We start from the raw sequence: 23275 nt of genomic DNA, 5'->3' as shown, positions 1-23275 counted from the left end.
TCATCCTAATAACACTAAAATCTTGTAAGACCCACTAGCGTTACAATTTTATAAGGCTCATCAGCGTGATCCTAATAATATTACAATCTTATAAGGTCCACTAGCGTCATCCTAATAACACTAAAATCTTGTAAGACCCACTAGCGTTACAATTTTATAAGGCTCATCAGCGTGATCCTAATAATATTACAATCTTATAAGGTCCACTAGCGTCATCCTAATAACACTAAAATCTTGTAAGACCTACTAGCATAACACTAATAACATTATAATTTTATAAGGCTTACCAACGTCATCCTAATAACATTACAATCTTGTAAGACTCACTAGCGTAACACTAATAACATTATAAGACTTATCAGCGTTATCCTAATAACATTACAATCTTCTAAGACCCACTAGCGTCATCCTAATAACATTACAATTTTGTAAGACCCACTAGCGTAACACTAATAACATTATAATTTTATAAGGCTTACCAGCGTTATCCTAATAACATTACAATCTTCTAAGGCCCACTAGCGTCATCCTAATAACATTACAATCTTGTAAGACCCACTAGCGTAACACTAATAACATTATAATTTTATAAGGCTTACCAGCGTTATCCTAATAACATTATAATCTTCTAAGGCCCACTAGCGTCATCCTAATAACATTACAATCTTGTAAGACCCACTAGCGTAACACTAATAACATCATAATTTTATAAGGCTTACCAGCGTTATCCTAATAACATTACAATCTTCTAAGGCCCACTAGCGTCATCCTAATAACATTACGGTCTTGTAAGACCCACTAGCGTAACACTAATAACATTACAATTTTATAAGGCTAACCAGCGTTATCCTTATAACATTACAATCTTCTAAGGCCCACTAGCGTCATCCTAATAACATTACAATCTTGTAAGACCCACTAGCGTAACACTAATAACATTATAATTTTATAAGGCTTACCAGCGTTATCCTAATAACATTACAATCTTCTAAGACCCACTAGCGTCATCCTAATAACATTACAATCTTGTAAGACCCACTAGCGTAACACTAATAACATCATAATTTTATAAGGCTTACCAGCGTTATCCTAATAACATTGCAATCTTCTAAGGCCCACTAGCGTCATCCTAATAACATTACGGTCTTGTAAGACCCACTAGCGTAACACTAATAACATTACAATTTTATAAGGCTAACCAGCGTTATCCTTATAACATTACAATCTTCTAAGGCCCACACTGAGAAAAATGATTGGGTTGAAATTGACCCTATTGGTGCATATTTTAACCCAACCACGTGGCTAAAACTGCTCCGACCCAAATAGGGTCAAAGCGTTTAGTTAAATTGGGTTGAAATAAATTCAACCCAACGTGTAGTTAAATATAGGAGTCCAACCCAACGACCCAATTTGTTTAAAATATTTTAGCTTAACCGGTTAATACATTTAACCCAACTTGGTGTACAATATGACCCAACAAAGTGTCAATTCCATTAACCCGATAATGCGTTTGACCAAACGTGTAGTTAAAAGTAAATACACATGGGGTAAGAAATGACCACAGTGTGGGGTCGCTTGGAGAAGGGAAGTGTAAATAACCCACCAATGAGATAAAATTGACCATGGTTGAGTTAAAACACGACGAAATAATGGGTTAAAAGAATAAATATCACATTAACCGTTACGGTATTTAACAAACCATGCGTTGGTTACATAGGTGACTCAACACTACACAATATAAAATTATTACCACTTTATCGTGTTACTTGGAATTTTATTCAACACCAAGTTCAGTTCAGTTCAGTTTGTAGTGGCGGTTTTGAGTGAAAGAAGTTCCGGGCCTATGCCCTTGCCTTCCATCTGTTTTGAATGTTTTTATTGTCTTTTGTCTGCACTCGTATTATCGATGAAGAGCCGCCACTGTCGCAGGCTCTATTTTCTTTGGTTCTGTAATTTTACGGCGGGCGCGGCATTCTGTAGACTCGTCTTCGCGGGTCTCCAGTGCCTATGTTTGCCACTAGCTGGTTGTCGTGCTGCTCTACTGCTTGCCAGAATCGTCTTGATAGTATGCTTCTTATTTCACTGAGAAGTGGTAGCTCCAGGTCTTCGTGTATTTGGGCTATACGTGTGTCTCGTGAGTGACCCGTAATTGCCCTTGCTGCTCGGTTCTGGATTATTTGGAGAGGTCGATGATGAGTTGCTGCCGCATGCTCCCATGCGGGGTGTGCATACAGGAGCGTTGGTCTGATAAAGATGGAGTAGATGTTTCGTCTGGTGTTGAGTTCGAACTGCGGGCTCAGAAGAATCGGTAGTAGCCATCGGACTTTTCGCGCTGCTCGGTCGGCGGTGTTGGAGATGTGTCTGGCGAACGTAAGTTTGTAGTCCAAGGTTACTCCCAGGTATTTTGCTTCATTCTGGAGAGTAAGCGGTGTGCCTGACCAGGTGAGCCTGTAGGTCTTCTTCTTTCTTTTCCTCGTGAAGTCCACAAGAGTTGTCTTTGTGGGGTTTATCTTAGTTTTCCAGCGGCGTGTCCACTCCTCCAGCTGATTGATGTGACGTTGCATGGCGACTTCTGCGTAGCGATGGTTGTGATTGCTAGCAAAAATCGCCGTGTCATCCGCATAGGTGGCCACTATTGTGGAGTGCGTGGTTGGTATATCAGCTGTGTAGAGTGAGTACAACAGTGGCGATAAGCACGACCCCTGCGGCACTCCTGCTTCAATCGGCCGTGAGTCAGATGTGTGTCCCAGGTGCGAGACTCTGAATCTTCTCCCGGTTAGGTAACTCTGTATGAGTTTGGTTTGGTAGGTTGGGAAGCCCGCCTGATGGAGCTTGTGTAGGAGTCCCTGGTGCCACACCCTGTCAAAAGCCTTCTCGATGTCGAGGAAGAGTCCTAGGGTGTGGCCTCCTTCGTTGAACTGATGTGTGATATGGTCCACGACTCGGACTAGCTGGAGAGTCGTGCTATGTCCTGAACGGAAACCAAATTGGTGAGATGGCAGGAGATCTTGATTCTTCACATGTGTCAGGAGTCTATGTTGGATTACCCTCTCTACCACTTTGCTGAGGTGAGAGAGGAGACTGATGGGACGATAGCTTTTCAATTCCGTTCTGGTTCCTGTTACCTTTGGGATCATCGTTAGGCGGGCTTCCTTCCATTCTGCTGGGAAGTGGCTGTGTTGTAGTATGGCGTTGGTGATCCGGGTCAGGAGGACGATGGCTTTTCTTGGTGCTTTCTTAAGGGTTAGTGGTGGTATCCTGTCTGGGCCCGCAGCTCGATGGTTGTGCAGTTTCCTGATGATTTGCTGGATCTCTCTTGTAGTAGCCAAGTCTTCAGGTGGGAAAGGTGCATCTTCTCGGAGGGTGCGTATGCTTTGCTGTACTGCTGCTTCCGTCATAGCGTCCGGTGGGGTGGGGTTCTCCTTGAACGTTTCCTGGAGGTGGTCAGCGAAGAGCGTGGCTTGAGCTTCTGGTTCGAATACCAAACCGCGTGAGCTGCGGAGTGGTTGGATGCGTGATGGTGCTTGTGGTCTGGCCACGTTGCGTAGCAACTTCCAGTATTCCGGCGACGGCACATCCATTGCGAGGAGTTTGGCGTTCCATGCGTTGGCTGCTAAGCGATTTAGTCTGTTTTTGACTCTTGTGTTCAGGAAGTTCCACAGAGTCTTATACTGGGGATGTCTTGTTGTTTGCCACTTGCGCCTAGCCCATCGCTTCATTTGGATTAATGCGGTAGTACGAAGGTCCTCTGGTTTCTTCGTTTCCCTGGCCTGCTGCTCCATTGTTGCACGGAGGTATGCCACCTTTATGGCTGTGGTTAGATGTTGGACAGCTGTGTCGATGTCTTCCGGGCTGTTGAGTGGTAGTTTTGGATCGACCAACTCGGCTACTTGGCGGGTGTACTCGTTCCAATCCGTTTCGATCCTTCCTGGTACTCGACGAACCGGAACGTGAAATCTTGTCGCCACAGTAAGCATGACCGGGATGTGATCAGATAGTAAATCGTGGATGACGCTGGGTCCCTCTAGGATTGCTGTGTGGGCCGAGAGGGTCATGTCCAAGACGTCTGGGAGGAATCCGTTTCTTGGGAGAAACGTTGGTTCCGGTGGTGCAGCAGGTAGGAAGTCAATGTGGCGTAGTGCTGTGTGGAGTGTGCGCCCATTCACATTGGATGTTCTGGAATTCCAGGCCGGGTGCTTGCAGTTGAGGTCTCCTCCTACAAGCACACGGTGTCCTAGTCTTCGGAGGAGTTGAAGATCCGGCGGGTGAAGTCTGGCGTTTGGTGGTTTGTATGCTGCTACTATGTGTAGCGGCCCGTCAGGAGAGTAGATCGTGATGGCCGTCCCTTCGATGGATTGTATTGCTGGTAGTGGCAGTCTGTCATGGGCGATCTGGTTTTTCACTAGGATTGCCGTGCCTCCTTTTCTTCTGTCCAGACGATCCTCACGATGGATGGTGTAGTTCCTGATGCGGAAGCTATGCTGGGGTTTCAGGAAAGTTTCGCTTAGTAGGGCCACATCCACGTTTTCCCTTTGAAGGAAATCGGTGAGTTCTGCTCGTTGCCTGCTCACGCCTTCGGAGTTCCAACAGGCTATTCTGATGTCTCGGTTTATTCTTGATTTAGTGTGCGCCATCATCCAGCAGTGTAGCTGCAACTTCTAGGATGGTGGTGAATTTGGTTGTTTGGTCTTTGGCGTCTTGGATTTTCTTGAGGCCCACTTTAAGCTTCTCCAAGAAGCTCTTGATGTTTAGACCCGTCAGTAAGTTCAGGACTTCCTTGATGGATGTTATCAGGTCTGCGTCGATAGCGGTCTGGGTTGTGGTAGTTGGCTTGGGCGCTGCTGTTGCGTTGCCGCTGTGAGAGGTTGTTGGCGTTGGAGTGGTGGGTTCTTCTGTTGTTTCAGCCTCCGAAGAGGTTTCTACTTCAGGGGTTGATGTGCTTGGCGCTGGTTGGGTATCTTCTGCTGCTGGCTGGAGCTTCTTGGAGTAGGTGTCAGTTGTTCTCTGGCGTTGCTGCGTGTTGTTCTTCTGTGGTTGTTGCTTATTTGTCTGGCTGTCAGGTGTGGGTTCATTGACTGGTGGAAACTGCTGCTTTCGAGATGCGCGTTTTTTCTTTTCTGCTTGTATGTATGGGCACCCCTGATAATTTGCAGGATGTGCACCATCACAGTTGACACATTTGGCCGCGGTATCGCGTGTCTTCTTCTGGCACATCTGGGTGTCATGCGATTCTCCACACTTAACGCACCTGGCGATCGCCCAACATGTGGTCTGTGAGTGTCCCACACGCTGGCAGCGGTGGCACTGCAGGATGTCGTTTCCTTTATGTGGTTCCACTGCTACTCTGTAATAGAGCAGCCTCTTCAGTTCGTAGATGTCAGGTGCGCCTGCTTGCTTGTTGAGGGTGACCAGGAACAGGGGAAACTTGGGTCTATTGCCCTCTGCGTCGGCTCTGCCTCTGAGTTGGCTGACTGCTTTGACTGCGTACCCCAGTTCAGTGAGGGCAGTCGTGATGCTGTCCGGTGGGGTGTCCATTGGAAGTTTGCGAATCACTACTTTTAGCGGTCGGGACGTTTTTGGTAGTTCTGTCGCGTATGGACGTTTTTCATGCTTTAGGAAGGCTTCCACTTTAGCAAGATCTTTCATTGAAGCACAATGCATTTTCACAAAATCCCTGTTCTTGTACACTTCCGGGGGGGAATCTAGGGTGGCTGCGAGGGACTGCACAAGCGCAAACTGGTTCTTCACATCATAAATGTATATCGGGGGAACCTTCCTGGCTGGAAGGTTGTGGGGTCCTCCTGTTGTTCCCGTACTCTGTCTTGGATCCTGGGTGTGTTCATTTTGCAAGTTTTCATCACTAGGGGGAGTTGTGTCCATGTTATTTTCTTCTTGGTTTGTCTTGCAAGGAGGCCATATTTGTTTTGGAAATCACAAAGGGACGTGATAGGGCCAGAGGCGGTTCTTTTTATTGTCTTTCTTGGTCGCTGGAACTCTCCTTCCTCTTCCTGGGATGTGGAAGGTTCGAGCGTGGAGGCGTCCATTGAATCTGTGTTGTCTGGTGCTGCTGGTTGCGGGGTAGGTGTCTGTAGTGGGGGGTAGTTGGTGTTGTCCATTTCTGGGGGGGGGGGAACTGCTGGCTGGATCCGTCTCTGCGGTGGTCCTGGTGGCTGGTTGCTTTTGCTGCTTCTTTGCTTTGGGTGTCGCTCGGCGGTGGATGCTGGTTGTTCCCAGGGTTGTGAACTTCATACCTTTCAATTGGTTGGTCACTGCCTTGACTGAGGCGCTTGGTGGCTTCCGGGTGCGGGCACGAACGTCTTTCATCTTGCCTCCTTTACTGATTGTGGAACGGCTATCTCTCGTGGGGTCAGCCATGGCTCTGAGAAGGACCGTAGGAAGTTCGATCTTTTCCGTGTTGGCTGTGATGGGAGCACTTGCGTTTGCTTGCGTGGCTCTGAAAAGGGCCGGATCGCCGGCCTTTCCAGTGTAATCCTGGGTTTTTGCGGTTGTGTATTCAGCCGTAGTGGGACTAGTAAGGGCCGCACCTGGCTTATGTCTGACGATATGCTGAACGTTGTCTAGGAGCGTATTGGACGAGCTCCTAGCGGCCAGTTTTTCTTTTAGCCGGATTGGTGGGAGATTTTTATTATTTGTGGGAACAGGACCTATTTTTTAATTTTTCCCAGCCTATGAGCCGGGCTCCCGCTCCAGCGGGCAAGTCAACGTCAACGGATATCAACACCAACGATATCGCCTTCCGAGTATATCAGAAATAATTACGTACTGGCTGTGAATATTTTCATTTCTCTTAGCCAGTAAGTAGTTATTTCAAAGCTTTTCGCAGTATATTTGACATTTGTGCAAAGCTACAAATAACGTTTTAAGTTTTCTGTAATTGGCCAAAATAATCGTTTTTTAAACTTGTAAACAGTCTGACAATAGTTACACAGGAACGGTGGCACCATCTGTTATTATTATATGCTAGGACATAAGAATAACATTAGGAAAAAAAGATTACAGCACTGCTATTCATGCATTGTGGTTTCGATGCAATTATTTTTTTCTTTTTGGCGCTACTTTCTTCCTCCGCAGCCTTCCGCTTGGACCGGAGCTAAAGTTGATATTGTAATCGTGCTCTGTCAAGATATAACTCTGTATAATTTCGACTGAATAGACAGTAAATAATAAACATGTGTTGTAATTTTTGCAGTACTTAATAGTCCACTTAAATCATCTTCGATTAGACTATATGTTTCACGTATCATGACACTTTCCGTTAACCAGGTATGACTCAAGTGTTGGTTTAAAATACTCTACGGTGACATATAGTCATTTTGTTGACCCAACGGTTAATGCAGTTGGGTTGCAAGTGACCACCCATCGTTCCTAAAATACCCAATTTGGTTTAAATTTTTTTAACCACACCGCATGGTCACGTTTCAACCCAATCATTTTTCTCAGTGCACTAGCGTCATTCTAATAACATTACAATCTTGTAAGACCCACTAGCGTGATCATAATAACATTAAAGTCATATAAGGCTGACTATCCTGGTTCTAATAAAAAGAAAGACATCTATATAGTTGCAGGATATGTTGAACGTTCCTTTTTCCTGAAACTAAACTGTCTGTAAATTCATATATAGTTTCGCGGATGACCTGTTTATAGCAATAGTAGTAGCGACACGAGTGATACAACATTTAGCTCGTTGTTGCAAAACCTGGACGAATTAAACTGCAGCTATAGACGACATAGGACAGTCCGACTAACAGTGAGTTACGTACTAAGAATTAACAAAAAATAAATTTAAAAAAAAGATGAAAATGAACAAAACTGGCGTTAAAATTAATGAGCTTTTGTGCAGTTGGAGTTAGTGTTACAATTGGTACGTGCTCTCCGAGGGAGTCACGTACGTTACAAATGATTCACTCATTCCGTCCACCCCTTTTCCCATCCCCATCTTGTGCTTTCGGTTTCTCTCTCTCTCTCACTCACTCTCTCTACATCATTTATCTATCTCTCTTTCCACCTTCTTTCGTCCATTTTTCATATCCATCAACATTTCCGGTTCCAATTTAAGCGACGAAATGTCCCTCCGACTTCATTCTGCTGAATTGTTTTAATTCTTAACTCCAGTCGTTAAAAAAAAGGGGAAAAAAAGAAAAACAAAGGAAGCGAGGACAGAACAAAGCTTCAATACAGCAGTTTCTCGCTAGATGGCACTGAAATACAGGGTATTACAAAAATGTGTCACAATATTTTGGGGAACAGGTTCCTCACATTAAAATAAGAAAAAAAAAATCATATGAAACTGTGCTTAAAAGTGGATAGATTCGGAGTTACAGGGTGCTGAAAACGTGAAATAGGTGAACTTTAATAGTTCATAGCTCCACTACTATGGGACATATACTAGTCGGGTCGACATCACTGAAGAAGTAAAATGTGAACCAGGGCCGTGCCGTTGGAAGGGGGTGAGCGGGGCGACGGCTCCAGGCGCCGAAGTAAGGGGCGAAAAATTCGGGAGAAAAAAGGGAAAAAGATAGGAAAACTTGCTTGGAATATATGTATGGGGGCGCCGTCGTATACTCTCGCCCCCGGGCGCTCATTTTCCACGGCACGGCTCTGATGTGAACTTCCAAATATCCATGTTTAAGAATGTTCCAGTACTTGCACACTAATTTTTAGAGAGGAAGGTGAAGAGTGATGAAGTACTCCCAAACAGCCACTCTAAAAATGATTGTGCAAGTACTGAGGTTCTGAAAGATGGATATTTGGATAGTTCACATACTAGTTCCTCAGTGATGTCCTGACCCGACTACGATAGGTCCCGTAATAGTGGAGCTATGAACTTTTAAATTTCACTTGTTTCACGTTTTCGACCCCCTATAACTCCGAAACTATCCACTTTTGAGCACAGGTCCATATGAACTTTCGTTCTTATTTTAATGGGAGGAATCTGTTCCCAAAATATTGTGACGCATTCTTGTAACACCTTATATAAATAAAAGATATGCTCCAGCAGACTTAAAAATGAACGGACGCCATACTTTTCCAGCGCCATAAAAAATTCATTTTTCTCCATTTTCCCGAACATTACACATGAGAATTCACCATCAAGCACATATTACTTAGCGCGTGGTCAGAATAGCATCAGCTTTCGAAGTACACTGGGCGATCTAGCACACTGACATATAAATGTCATTGCGCCCTCTGCTTGTGCGTGGAGCCTTACGCTGCCACCTGTTGGCGCGTTACAGAACTAGTTAGTCTCGAAACTTTTGGTTACTACCTCCTATATATATTTTCAGACTTCCGATATTTTTTTTAGTCTCACCCACCTTAAATGGTTCCATACCAAATCAAAGTAGCTCATGAGAAAAATTACCTCAATTGAATAATATAAAATGACACCTCAGGTCATATGAAATATTGAATGCATTTACAACATACAACATAAAGCATAAAGGTATGCAAACACGTTATCCACCACAGGGGTCCTTACCTGACTAATGGAAACTTCTAGGAGATCTTTGGTTGTCCATACCTTTCGGATCACTTCCGTAGATTTGTTAACCCATGCCTTGTCGTGCGGCAGAAAGTATCAACAAGACCAAATAAGCAGCAACTTGTCACTAATCGGATATTCCCGAATTCAGTGGTATTTGACGGTATTATCTCGATATACCAACAACATTCCATACATCTACTCACAGTTAACCATAAACCCTTATACAACGTACAGCGGAACGCATCATAATTTTTTTTATGTTACTGGTATGGTGGTTTACAGGACAAGCAGACAACATTCAGTATCATCCCCGCTTGTCTGCTTTAACCTCGAGTTCTTCGAACCACGAAGAAATACGTTACTCGTAAGGTTTCGCTAAGAATCAAATAATGGAAGCACAATTTGAAAGTAAAACCACTGCTGGGACAGGTGAAATCGTAAGTTCTGATATTCTTGAATCCTAAGTGTTCTCTTAAAATATTTCTAGAACAATGCACTAAGAGACAATAAAAATTCAACCTTAAATCTCACACAGTACAACAATGTTATTCATAACATCTATACACGAAGAGATGGAGTGCATGTGCACCATCTTACCAAGACATAACGCCGCCCCTGAAAAGATATGCTATTTCTGGGATTTTCCTCCACTATTAAATAAATTATTAATACATAAGAACAGTTAATATACACAACTTCTGAAAATAAACATATTTAACAAAAGAAACAACATTTTGTTAGTAATTTACACAAGAGTGGTTATTTTAAAATACTGTTAAAAGTCTTGTGCTGGATTTAAAATAAATCACTACATACCGGAATATCAGCGAGAATATCATCTGATCTTAAAGTTGAGTCCAAAGTCATCAGTGCTTGGGTCAAAGGCATCATAGTATTTTGAGTTTCATTTCCTTCCTAAATGGGGAATAACAAAAAGAGAAAACATAAAATGTAAAAAGAGCATATAAGCATCTACGCAAACATAGGAGAAAGGAATTGAACCCAGATTCTTCCAGGAACGCCAGAGAATGAATGGTAGGAGAATGAAAGGTTGAAGGATTTAATCTAAACTGGATTATTGTCAGTTACACTGTAAGCAATTACAGTCTCATTTACTGACTAATTACCGCCAATTCTGGCTGCGAACCGATTACCCTAAAATTTACGGTATTAGTGTTAAAGTTATGATAATAGGGCATAAATACGACCTCCTTATGCTCTATTACCATAACTTTAACAGTATATTCCGCGTCACCCAAATTGGCGTATGGCGTTAGTTAATAAGCTCGCAGTGCGCTGTTACCAAACCTTAAGTGACGAAACTAATCATTCATAATTGTCCACAAATACGAACAAAATCAATTACGAATGATTATATTCCTTCCTGAAAGTTTAGTAATAGCGCAATTGTGAGCTTATTGGCTGATGCCATACGCCAATTCGGGTGACGCGGAGTACAATACCGTAAATTTTAGGGTAATCGGTTGTCATCCAGAATTCATGTTAATTGGTCAGTAAATATGACCGTAATTGTTTACAGTGTACTTAAAAAAAATAAATATACGTGTATAATTTTGAATGTACAGAGTATTTTAACAATATTACACCGTTAATGAACAGTCTATTATTCCTTTATGATGACGGATGAGAACATACGGAATTTTACCGTCAAAAATTTACATCAGTACTAATTATTTAGAGAATGAGTTGAGACGCAGTATATGTTTGCACTTTAATACGAGAAAATCCAGATGAGGCAGACTTGGCCTAAAATGTCTTCTCCAGACGATGTCATTTATTAGATAAAGCTATAACTATATGAATATTGCAGTCGAAATTCTCCTCCGATGTAGCTATATGTGCTGCTCTTGATAGGTACTTGTAGTTTTAAATTCCCTTTAGAGACTTGACCTGTTCAACCAACCTGATTCACTTTGGCCCCGCGTAGCGTAGTCGCTAACACTTTTGCCTTTGGTGTCAGCGGCCCTGCTTTTTATTTCCGATAGGGATACTCAGTCCAAAGGTATAAATTCCTTTCCGTGCTAACCATCCTGAGCGCGTGTTTTCCTCACCCAAACTAGGAAATGCCGCTTCCTTCCTTCCTCACTTCTCCGTAAGTATGATCGGTGAGGAACGTCATCCCTCATATGAGACAGGTTTAAAAGATCACACATCCCGGTAATGCCCAGAAATACCTCCTAACCCTAATCTATTCTGATTCAACGTTAGCTATTGATTTTCTAAACCCAAGCACAACACGACGCGCCCGTATCAGCTTAGATGCCTCAGGTAAAACTAAACGTCGTTGCATTTGATTACAAACTGCTAATAACCCCATACAGATTGCTCTATCGAGATTTCATTCGACTTGAACGATTGTCTATTATAACTACGTATCTCTGTTACAAAGATTTATTTCATGACATTATTTTTATTATAAACTCGCCAATCAAGACTTTACCTAATGTATCTATGATTGTTATAACTTTAACGTTACAAATGTAACTACGCCAATCAATATTTGAAGTAATGTATCTATGATTGCTATAACTTTAACGTTACAAATGTAACTACGCCAATCAATACTTGAAGTAATGTATCTATGATTGTTATAACTTTAACGTTACAAATGTAACTACGCCAATCAATACTTGAAGTAATGTATCTATGATTATTGTAACTTTAATATCTCAAAAGTGATTTACACTGAGCATGACTTTCTCATTCAGACTTGATCGAATTTAGTTATGATCTTTATAACAATGATGTCTCGAATGGATTTCTGCTATATCTATTATAAATTTGCCAATCAAATTTCGAATTAATGTAACTATGATTATTGCAACAGTGATGTCTCGAATTAGTCTTAGATATACCTTTACTAATCAACATTTAATCCAATGTAGCTATGACTATTATAATTTCAAAATATTAAATGTATTTAGCAAGACTTCGTCATTCAGACTTAATGTGAAGTAGCTATGATTATTATAATTTTCATACATTGAATATAATTATACTTATCACGCCTTGTCAATTAATACCTGAACTAATGCAGTTATGATTATTACATGTAACTTCTTGAATATTTTACCTAGCATGACCTCATCATTCAGACTTGATCTAAAGTAGCAATGATTATTGTATGTTTGACGTCTCGAGTATGATTGTACCTATTCAGTCAAAACTTAAACTAATGTAGCTATGATTATTAAAATACATCGAATGTAATTATATTTTATCATTCTTTGCCAATCAAAACTTAACCAAATATAGTTATAATTATATTATAACCTTATCATCTGAAATGTTATTATACTTATCATGCCTTGTCAATCAAGTCTTGAACTAATATAGTACCATCTCGAATACAATTATACGTGAAACTCCATTCAATCAGGACTTGATCTAATATAGTTATGATTTCTGTAACTTTAACACCATACAAATATGATCATAGCTTGCACGCCTCGTCAATCAAAATTTGAACTAACGTACCTATGATTACTATAACGTTAACATTTCGAACGTTATTATACTAATCATGCTTTTACAATGAAGACTTGAGCTATTATAGCTACGATTAATACAACTGTAACATTTTGAATGTAATATCTATAGCATGGTCTCATCATTCAGATTTGATCTAACGTGGGGGGGCACGGTGGCTCAGTGGTAGAGCGTTCACCTCCGGTGCTTGGGGTCCCTGGTTCGATCCCAGCTCGCGCCGTGTGGACTTTGTGGTGGACAAACACCGTGCTCGTGGGTTTTCTCGGGGTTCTCCCGTTTCCTCCCACTTTCATCATTCCACCATTTCACTCATCTTTCATCATCACCGTCTCCTTTAGCCTAACCGGCATAACCGTGGGACGTAAAACTTAAAGATTTCATTTCATTTGATCTAACGTGTTAATAATAATAATTATTATTATAACGATATGTTGACTGTTGATATGGTTATAGCATATTTTTGCTATTTCGTACGCGATTTTATGTATATCTAATAAAACCTTGTCAAAGAAAACTTTTTCTAACACAGCTATGATTATTATAACTTCAATATCTAATATGCAACTTGGTATCTCGTTTGATTTACGATGTGAATAGTAGCCCGAGTAGTGATCGGATTTCAATTTATAAAATAGGGTCCATCTCGTAAAGCCTTGGTACTACAGAGAGATGTTAAATTTCAATCAACAAATCAAATGCAACCTTGACATACTTATAATAAACACGTCAATCAAGATTTAATCAAATGCAACCTTGATATACTTATAATGAACTCGTCAATCAAGATTTAATCGACAGTATCCTTGATATACTTATAATGAACTCGTCAATCAAGATTTAATCGACTGCATCTTTGATATAATGAACTCGCCAATTAAAATTTAATCGACTGCATCCTTGATATACTTATAATGAAATCGTCAATCAAGATTTAATCGGCTGCATCCTTGATATACTTATAATGAACTTGTCAATCAAGATTTAACTTTCCAATTCAACTACAATTATTGAAACTTCATTATTTCAAATTCGAACTTTATTATCTTTCACACTTATCATGACTTCGTCAATCGCGACTTCTACAATGGTCATGATTAATATAACTTCAATGTCTATGCGTAATTTTATCCTGCTAATTAAGATATTTTTTTATACATCTCGTATAACTTTATTAAAAAATGTTAGCCAATCATATAACAACTTGAATCTTTTGTATTGCGAGTATATTATGTATTGCGAGTAATCATAAATAACACTCACGTTTTATTTTTAAATGATTAATAATTAAGCTGTATACCGGCTGAATGAATTATTACTTGAGTGTGCTACTTGCACATTAAAGCTGAGTCTTAACAAGAGCAGTATTAAAGTATTATCTTATTCTAATCTTCACTTCCGGTTCCGGTTCCGGTTGTTGATACTATTGTATTACTAGCTAGTCCTTAATAAACTCTGTACTGAGAAACCTACGTAACTAGCGCCCAAAGACCATACACAGCAATATCAGTCAATAAAATTTATACAAATATGATTTTCTAGACAATTCTTGAAACACTTTGTACCAAAATTCTGTGGCTATGTAGGAAATAGCCCTAAAAAAAAAAAAAGAGTGTATAAAATGATCCAGAGGTGCCAATGCAACAACATTGAACGACAGCCCTTACTCCTTCGGAGTTCCCTGTGCTACACGGCTGCCTCTGCTCGTTCCAGCTCATGTGCTGTCCGGTGGGCTACCTAACAACGTTTCTGAGTAAACATCAGGTCAAGTCCTAAGAAGAGGAAAGTTATTCTAATAATAATTTTTAAAATGATTTTCGAGATACAAATATGACATTACTGTAGGTATGGATGGCATCGTAAACATACAAGTGACCACATTTTCTTGAATCAGGAAAAGGGAGAATTTATAAGATAGGTTTAAAGGTATAAGGTATTACAAGGTAGCTAATGCTATTAATACTTAACAAGTACTTCACTATTAGCATATAAGACTATTACACAGAACAAAATGTTGCAAATAATAATAAAAATAAGGCAAAACAACTACATTATAAGATAAAGTTGAAAAGAGAAGGTAAAAGAAACATTTAAAAATAAAAATATTCTATTAAGCCAATATAAGCATTACATACAGAGCAAAAACTTATTACCAAAACAAGAGGGTTTTAACAAATAGAATGTTGAATAACAATAAAATAATGCTCTGTCCAGTCCAATGTAAAAGTCTCAATATATACTTAACAGTAACATTTCTTTTAGTAAAATTACAATTAAAATTAGGCAAATAAACTGTCATAAAATAATAATTAAATAACAAATAATTACAGAGAAATAAGCTGTTAAAAATTATTCTTAAATTACAATCTAGTGTTGAATATGGTTGATAATTGAAATAACGAGTTAGCATAATTTATTTCAGTATCAATAATATATTTTTACATTTTTACACGAAATTTTGTTAATTTTCTAAGAATTTGCCCACATAGTTTCCAAGAATTTCAGTCTCAGTGAAATAACAAGCCCAGAGTTATATATACATTTTGCAATATACATCAGTGGAGTTGAACAATAATTTGATACCATGGGATAGAAAAACATGGGCTTACACGTTATATTGTCTACCCGTTACAGTATAATGATTGTGTTCACAAGTTGGAATGTCACAATGGAAATTTTGTCTAAATTATTTAGCAGACCTAACGCTATATGTTTTCTGTCATATGGCTTTCTTTCTGTTTCTATAGCAGTTTATGAAATTTATTGGTGCATAGTGTAATTTAACTATTAGTCTTTATAAACGGAAAGACACCGTTTCGAGGTGAAAAATAATTTAAAATAACAATCTTCGTACAAGATGTAGATAAACTCTGTGACATAACTTAAGGAGATGATTCCTTATACTATCAAAAGAAAGAAAAATATCTTAATAAACGTGGTTCACAAAACGTCTCCTTTCAGAGTTATAAACCGCCGCCGAAAATGCAAATCAACGTGTTTTAGAATGTCCAAGCTTGAAAATGATGTATCCTCTTGTAAGCGGTTCAAAAAATTACATAGGAATTAGCATGCGCTCTGTCTGGTAAATATCCATGTTTTACACTCCTCTGGTTCCCATGCAACGAGTAAGAATTAGTAAATGTGTGTCCCCCAAACACTAACTTACTTTATACAATTCGTTACGCCAGGTACCAGTGGATATTTAGGTAGAACGCATACTTTCTGCGTAATTGCGAGAAGTCCCATAGTTTTCATGTTAGGGCGTTCTAAAACGTGTTTGTTTCACTTTTTTCGGCGGTTGATAACTCTGAAAGAAGACAAATTCTGACCTGTGTTCATTAGAACTATTCTTTGGACAATTGCTATATCTGAAAAAAAAAGGGGGGGGAGAGAGTTTTGACCTATGGGCGAACGAAAAATGTTGATGGATTTAAATAACATTTAAACATTATTCTCTGTGGTTCTAATACATAAGAATTTGAGCTATTACATTCGGGGAAAAGGCTAAATTTTACAACTGGTAAAAGTTATCGTAAGAAATATTTTTTTCCAATTTCGACAAACTTTAGTATACATGCTCGACCGGAACATATAACCCGATTTTTTTGTTACCCCTTTTTAGTTTCCCCAATTCGCAACTTTTCCACGGTATTACGACTTGAAACAAATTTTTGAAATGCCTCGGCCCACCCTAGTGCTTACAGCTGGTAAGAAAAAAAAAACATTTAGCTCCTATTTTCTGTAACAGAGTTTGCAACACTAATATCTGCTGCTGCACCTAGAGGCACTGCTCTCTAAATTCCTTCCACTCTCTACACTCACACAACAAAACATGTGTATCTGTGTCTATACAGTACATTTGATTTTATCTGTTGTTTTGTGCCACCGGCAGTGATTCAAGGAAACAAGGAAAGAGAGAGAAAGAAAGAAAAAGAGAGAGAACATTCGTGAGCTTTCGATCTAAAGAATTTAAGAAGTGAGCGTGCAAGAATTTTGGAAACGAGAAATCTTTCTCCGTTCTTTTAACGTTCACTACATTGTCTCTCGGGTAAGATACGAGGGAAAGTTACAGTATGAAAACAGTGTTGCTAACTACAACCTAATTAACTCAAATATTTAAAACAAATTTCAAATTAAATAAAATGAAAGTTTCCCTTCATAATCTCTATAATAAAGAATGTAACGATTATTACATGCGACTAAAGAGGCCTAAATTACTGCGAAATTAAAATACCGCAAATTTTACAGTAATTATATGGTATCTTGAAATAGATAAAAGAAATAAATCAAAATGTGGAACAAGAGCGCGCTAGACAATATAATTTTGCATGAGATACCGTTATCAAGAGTCACCTAGTAGCTTTCCGTTTGGAGTACTGATAACGGTATCTCATGTAAAATAATATTTTCTAGTGAGCTCTTGTTCCACTTTTCGATTATCTTTTATCTACTTGAAGATATCACATAATTATTGTAAAATTAGCGGTATTTTAATTTCGCCGTGATGGAGGTCCCTTAAAAATGGTTAAGCAATAGGTGAAAGATTAAAATGATCATTTTCAAATTAAGAGACTTTCTTCTGTCGATCCTAATTGAGGATTTTCCAGTGTTTTCCCCTCAATATTCGGATCGTGCCTCAAATCTAGTGCTTCCCAACCTAGGGAGCGTGAAGAGCGAGTAAAGTCGTGCAAGCAACTGCGAGAAATCAACTGTGAAATACTGACTAAAGCACCAACTGTAACGATTATTACAATTTAGCTTTAGAAAAACTTCACATACACGTACGCTACATGTGTGACATATTATCTTTGTCATCGGTAGGAGAAAGTGGGGTCACAAAGGACACAGGATTTACGAAGGGGGGGGGGAGGCGCCAGTAAAACAAGATTGGAAACCACTCTTCTATCTATACAAGTACTAGGTGTCCTCTTTATTTAAAAAAATACCCTCCCGTTTGTCATTTACTTATTCTTGCCAGTCTAAAATGGCTTCACAGCTTTATCTACACATTTGTTCATAAATAAACTAGTTTGTAGTATCTCCTACATATAAAAAACATAATTTTGAAGTATCAACGCTTTCTATGTCCCATCAGCACGCAGAAATTAGTTTGTGTGCCGCGACTATTTTTAAGAAGACACAATGACACCAAAAATGGGGGACGAAGGAGATTAAACGAAATTCCACGTAAATTTAATACTTTGTTTCTAATAAAATTATTCACTATATTTTTTGACCATACCTCGTATCTCCTTTTTTTGGCTTTAACAACAGAAAGTTTAAGATTACTTCATAGCACGTCAAAAATACATGATCTACTTAACATCAAGGTCTGAAGATTGCCGCTGAATATAAATGTAACTGTTTGCTTGCGTGATGCACGACCTCAGTGCTCACGTCTGCTTTATACCCTCCAATCAATCAATCAACCAATCAATCAATCAATCAATCAATCAATTTTTATACACTCAATCAATCAATTTCTCGATTAATCAATCAATCCATCGATAAATCAATCAATCAACTCAAAATTCGTCGTAGGTAGGTAAATTTACAGAACGTTCGATAATAATTGGAGCCAGAAGCCTCTTTCGTAAGAGCTGGCATCACTGAAAAAGTGCAGAATTTTCGTTACCTTTCTTTTTTTTGTTGTTTTTTTCTTCTTATTCTTCTGTGCCATTTCTTGTTCACTCTTTCTCGACTTTTCTTATCATATTTTTCTCCTTGTTTTGCCCCTTCTTTTCTTTTCTTTCAGTTGAATTTGCACCGGCTTTTTCCTACTGTAATTCGATTTAACAAAAGCAGTAGAAGAGAAGAGGAAAACTTTTTTTTTTTATTTTTTTTCAGCGAAAGGATTCAGAAACCATTTGGAAAAACGTCCCTTTGCTATCGAACATTTTAAGAGGACTTCCTACGACAAAGTTTCAAATCCTTCCAAGTTTTCTTGTGTTCGTTGTCGTTCGTTCTCTTCTCTGAGACTTTTGTTCCCTTCTGGAGCCTCTCTCTTTTGTTTCATTACGTTCTTTCTTTCTTATGTGTAGGCACTTTTTTTTTTTTTTTTTTTTTTGGAAACAAACGGCTGACGGCCGCAGACACTGTAACTTTCTTACTTCCTGAACAATTTCTCAACAGAGTGGCGGTCAGGCAGCGTGAATACAAGTGATTCACTCGTAAGGAACGGACAATTGCTGATTAAATTACTTTCAGAAAAGAAGAAATGACATCTTTAATTTACCATCATATGACAGGAGTGGTCAACCTGTCCACCGTGGTCTACTGGTCACCCATTAAGTCCTGAGAGGTTGCCTGCGGTATTATAGGGTCTCAATAGTTATGTATATGATATTTTAAAAAATTATTAAAAGAAACTAGCAACATAACTTAAATATAAGAATTGAACATAAACACATTAATTTCACCTTTCCTTACATGAATTTTAATCTCTGTTCTCCATGGTATAGTCCGTCCACCAAAGCACCATCCAAATCAATACATGCCTGGAGACGAAGAGCAACCATCCAAATCGATACATGCCTGGAGACGAAGAGCAACCATCCAAATCGATACATGACTGGAGACGAAGAGCAACCATTCAAATCGATACATGCCTGGAGCCGAAGAGCAACCATCCTAATCGATACATGCCTGGAGACGATGAGCAACCATCCAAATCGATACATGCCTAGAGACGAAGAGCAACCATCCATATCGATACATGCCTGGGGACCAAGAGGAACGTTGTCACAAGCAGCTTGACAGATCCGTACTGGTATCCTATGAGACTCTTCTGTAATACCTTCCCGTAGTTCGGCTAAATTGCGTATATGATGTTGATACATTTTGTCCTTTAAAACAGTCAATAAAGAAAAGAAAGTCTGGTGGTGCAAATCGGGAGATCGAGCTGGCCAGTACAAAGACCCATGTCGACTGATTCAGCTCACAACGTAGACGCTGCTCCAGAAACAACCGTTCCGCTATCCTGTCTGGCATGACCCACGTCGACTGATACAGCTCACAACGCACACGCTGTTCCAGAAACAACCGTTCCGCTATCCTGTCTGACATGACCCACGTCGACTGATCCAGCTCACAACGCAGACGCTGTTCCAGAGACAACCGTTCCGCTATCCTGTCTGGCATGACCCACGTCGACTGATACAGCTCACAACGCACACGCTGTTTCAGAAACAACCGTTCCGCTATCCTGTCTGGCATGACCCACGTTGACTGATCCAGCTTACAACGCAGACGCTGTTCCAGACACAAATTTTCCGCTATCCTGTCTGGCATACACTAACGGTTCTAAGTTCAGTGATCGTTATCGCCTTTCTCAGACTATACAGTCTTGCCAAATTGAATTATTTTGTCCAGAATTACAAATACTACATTCAGCCAAACATTATATACATAATTATCGGCAACCTTGTATATTACATGATCTGTGACGATCATTAATTGTTTTATGTTTCTCTCTGACGGCCTCATGTACAGATAAGTAGGCCGTAATTTGACTTCTGAAATGAAAAGTAGCCCTCAAACCTAAACAGGTTGAGCATCTCTGTCCTACGGTTATACTCTTTGGAGGGATACAGAAGAATGATTAATGGATTAATGGAACTGCATGACAGAGAAAACAAAAGAAGGCCGGAAAAACCCATGAACACGATGTTGTGCGCCACAAACTCATATGACCTAGAATCGAACCAGGGACTAATTGGTTAAGAGCAGTATTTACCCGACGACCGTTCACAAACCCTGCATATATCACGGCACCTTCCACCCCGTTTCTCGCCCTCTCCGTGCTTACGCAGCTATCCCGCCCATGCTTTTTGTCTGACCCCTTCTGCGATTTGAACTCTCAAATATTCTCGGCTGTTCCCAGTGCTATAGTGGCTAGCACGTGTGCCTTTAATGCACGTGGTCCCGCGTTCGATTCCATCGGAGAGAGAACTAACAAAAAAAATATTAATTTTACAAATATGCTGGGTACAAAGTACTGGAATTATAGCAATCAGGGGTGCATATTTCTTTGCTGGTGTGTGTACAGTATTTACGTCATTCTTTTTTTTTAGCAGTTACTGTAGATCAGTTGACAAAAAAAAATACCACTAAAAAGTTCATTATAAGTGGTCTCCGCTTGGCGAACTTCATGCACTTAGAGAGAAAGATTTGCTGAAAAACTATCACGCAATACAGCCGAAAAGTTAATGAAGATTTACAATAAAATTATCAGAGTTTCGGAAACATTCCTCGTACATATTTGATAATAAGTGAAAACTTTTAACAAAGCTAATGTCGTTTACTTAAATCATCAAAATGGAGAGAGAACTGGGATGGGAGAGGCAATACGATAAGATGATTGCATTGGAAGATGTTAACGGGAGAAAAGCGCGGGAAAAATCGGTTGTAACGAGAGAGAGAGAGAGAGAGAGAGAGAGAGAGAGAGAGAGAGAGAGAGAGAGACAGAGAGAAAGATATTATTTTTGCTTCTTACACGTGCGAATAGCACTAAAAGCGTACAGGAAAAGAAAAAAGCAAGGCTAGAGTGAAAGAGAGATGCAAAAGGAAAAAAAAAGTTTATTCACACTGCATCTAGAAAATGGGATTCTAGGGATCCGATCAGTCATAATGTGCCAAAAGGATATAGTGGACTCGTGAGAATTTTTGCCGATATTTCGTTTTGAAAACGTGTTTCGCAGAGTTGCTTTCGGTTATTTTCACATTCTTTAAAGAAAATCTAACTTTTTTTTTTTTTTTTTTTTAAGAAAAAAGTCCTCTCAAATCCAAAGTTCAATGTAGTTTTCACTTGCGGACTTGCTTTTTCTTCAATATTTCTCCTTTAATGCGATTTCGAAGCCGCCATTTTTTTCTTTCAAATAAAGATTCTTTTTTTCTGCTTTCACACTTTACACTCAAAACTTGCTTCTTTTATCAATCTCTCTTATCAATTCTTTTATTTACTTTCTTCTTCATAAGAGAGAAGACATTTCTTTTCTCTGGACGAAAACCCAAAATTCTATCCAGTAAATGGGGAAAAAATGGTCAAGAAATACACATCAAATGAATACATAATTTTAATACGAGGAAAGAATCTTGCCTTTTTCCACAAATAAGAAAAAAGTAAAAAGTGAAGAGATCATAGTGGTTCAGTGGTAGAGCGTACATTTTTGGTGCAAGGGACGGATCCTTGGATCAATCTCCGGCTACGCGAGTTTGTGCATAGAGAAAAAAACGCAGGTTATATGCGTAAATCCTGTAGTTTTTGGACTTAAGGTTGGTGTAAAGGGACAAGTTTTGCCAATAGATGTCATTACGGTCTTCGTATCTCTCTCGTGTATTTTTTACCTTTCACGAAAATATACAATTTCTCTTACAGATTTCAACCTAGAGACTTCAAATTTTTAGAGGAGAAACTTCATAACATATCGAAGGGAACAATCCGTGCCGATTTTTTATTTATAATTTTCTTCATTGTTGAAACAGTTTCATTGTTAAAGGTTAGGATATCCATTTCAACAATCAAGCTATCTCAACAACGAAGAAAATTACAAATAAAAAATCGGCACGGACTGTTGCCTTCGATAGGTTATGAAGTTACTTCTCTCAAAGTTTGAAGTCTGTAAGTTGAAATTTATAAGAGAAATCGTGAATTTTTGTGAAAGGTAAAAAAATACATGAAAGAGATACGAAGACTGTAGTGACATCTATCGGCAAAACTTGTCCCTTTACACCAACCTTAACATCCGACTATAGATAATATCCTGTATCAACTGCAAATATATATATATTTTTAAATAATACTTTTCGTATAAGTGCTCCATGTATACGTACTTTCCGTATGACTGTACATAGGCGGTAAGGATCTCATATACAGATGGACGTATATAACATATAGCTGGCGTATGTAAGATACGTATATGTATGTAATAATATGGAAGACTGTTAGATGTCAGACACCCTGCAGCGGCTTAATGTAACATCTAAGTGGGGAAAAAGGCCGTACGTATGTAGCATATGGATAAAATATGCTCCGTACAGATTTCCGTAGGAAACTTATGGATTCCGTATATTTGTACAATATACCACTGTCCGGATAACGGATTTTTCTCAGTGTAGTGAATAAATACTGTGCCCTTCGTTTTCCTCAGGGTTCTATCGTTTCTTCATACAATCTGATTTCATCACAGCTCCCACGATCATTAATGAGCCTCATTTAATCTACAGAGAATAATCATAGAACATCAAGCTAGACATCTAATT

At 39.2% G+C, this 23275-nt stretch overlaps 1 protein-coding gene across 1 annotated transcript in view; it reads right to left on the bottom strand.

The window, feature by feature from the left end:
* Positions 1-23275, bottom strand: part of LOC145684280 (disks large 1 tumor suppressor protein-like) — a gene marked incomplete in the record, with an annotated part of 1496324 nt that overhangs the window by 798722 nt on the left and 674327 nt on the right. The window contains 1 exon segment of the mRNA XM_081756423.1: positions 10325-10423. Coding sequence (XP_081612549.1) covers positions 10325-10423 — 99 coding nt within the window.

The sequence above is a fragment of the Thermobia domestica genome, chromosome 4, assembly GCF_964235325.1.
Source record: "Thermobia domestica chromosome 4, izTheDome1.hap1.1, whole genome shotgun sequence".
Lineage (NCBI taxonomy): Eukaryota > Metazoa > Arthropoda > Insecta > Zygentoma > Lepismatidae > Thermobia > Thermobia domestica.
The sequence above is the reverse complement of the archived record's forward strand: the minus strand, read 5'-3'. Positions and strand labels throughout refer to the sequence as shown.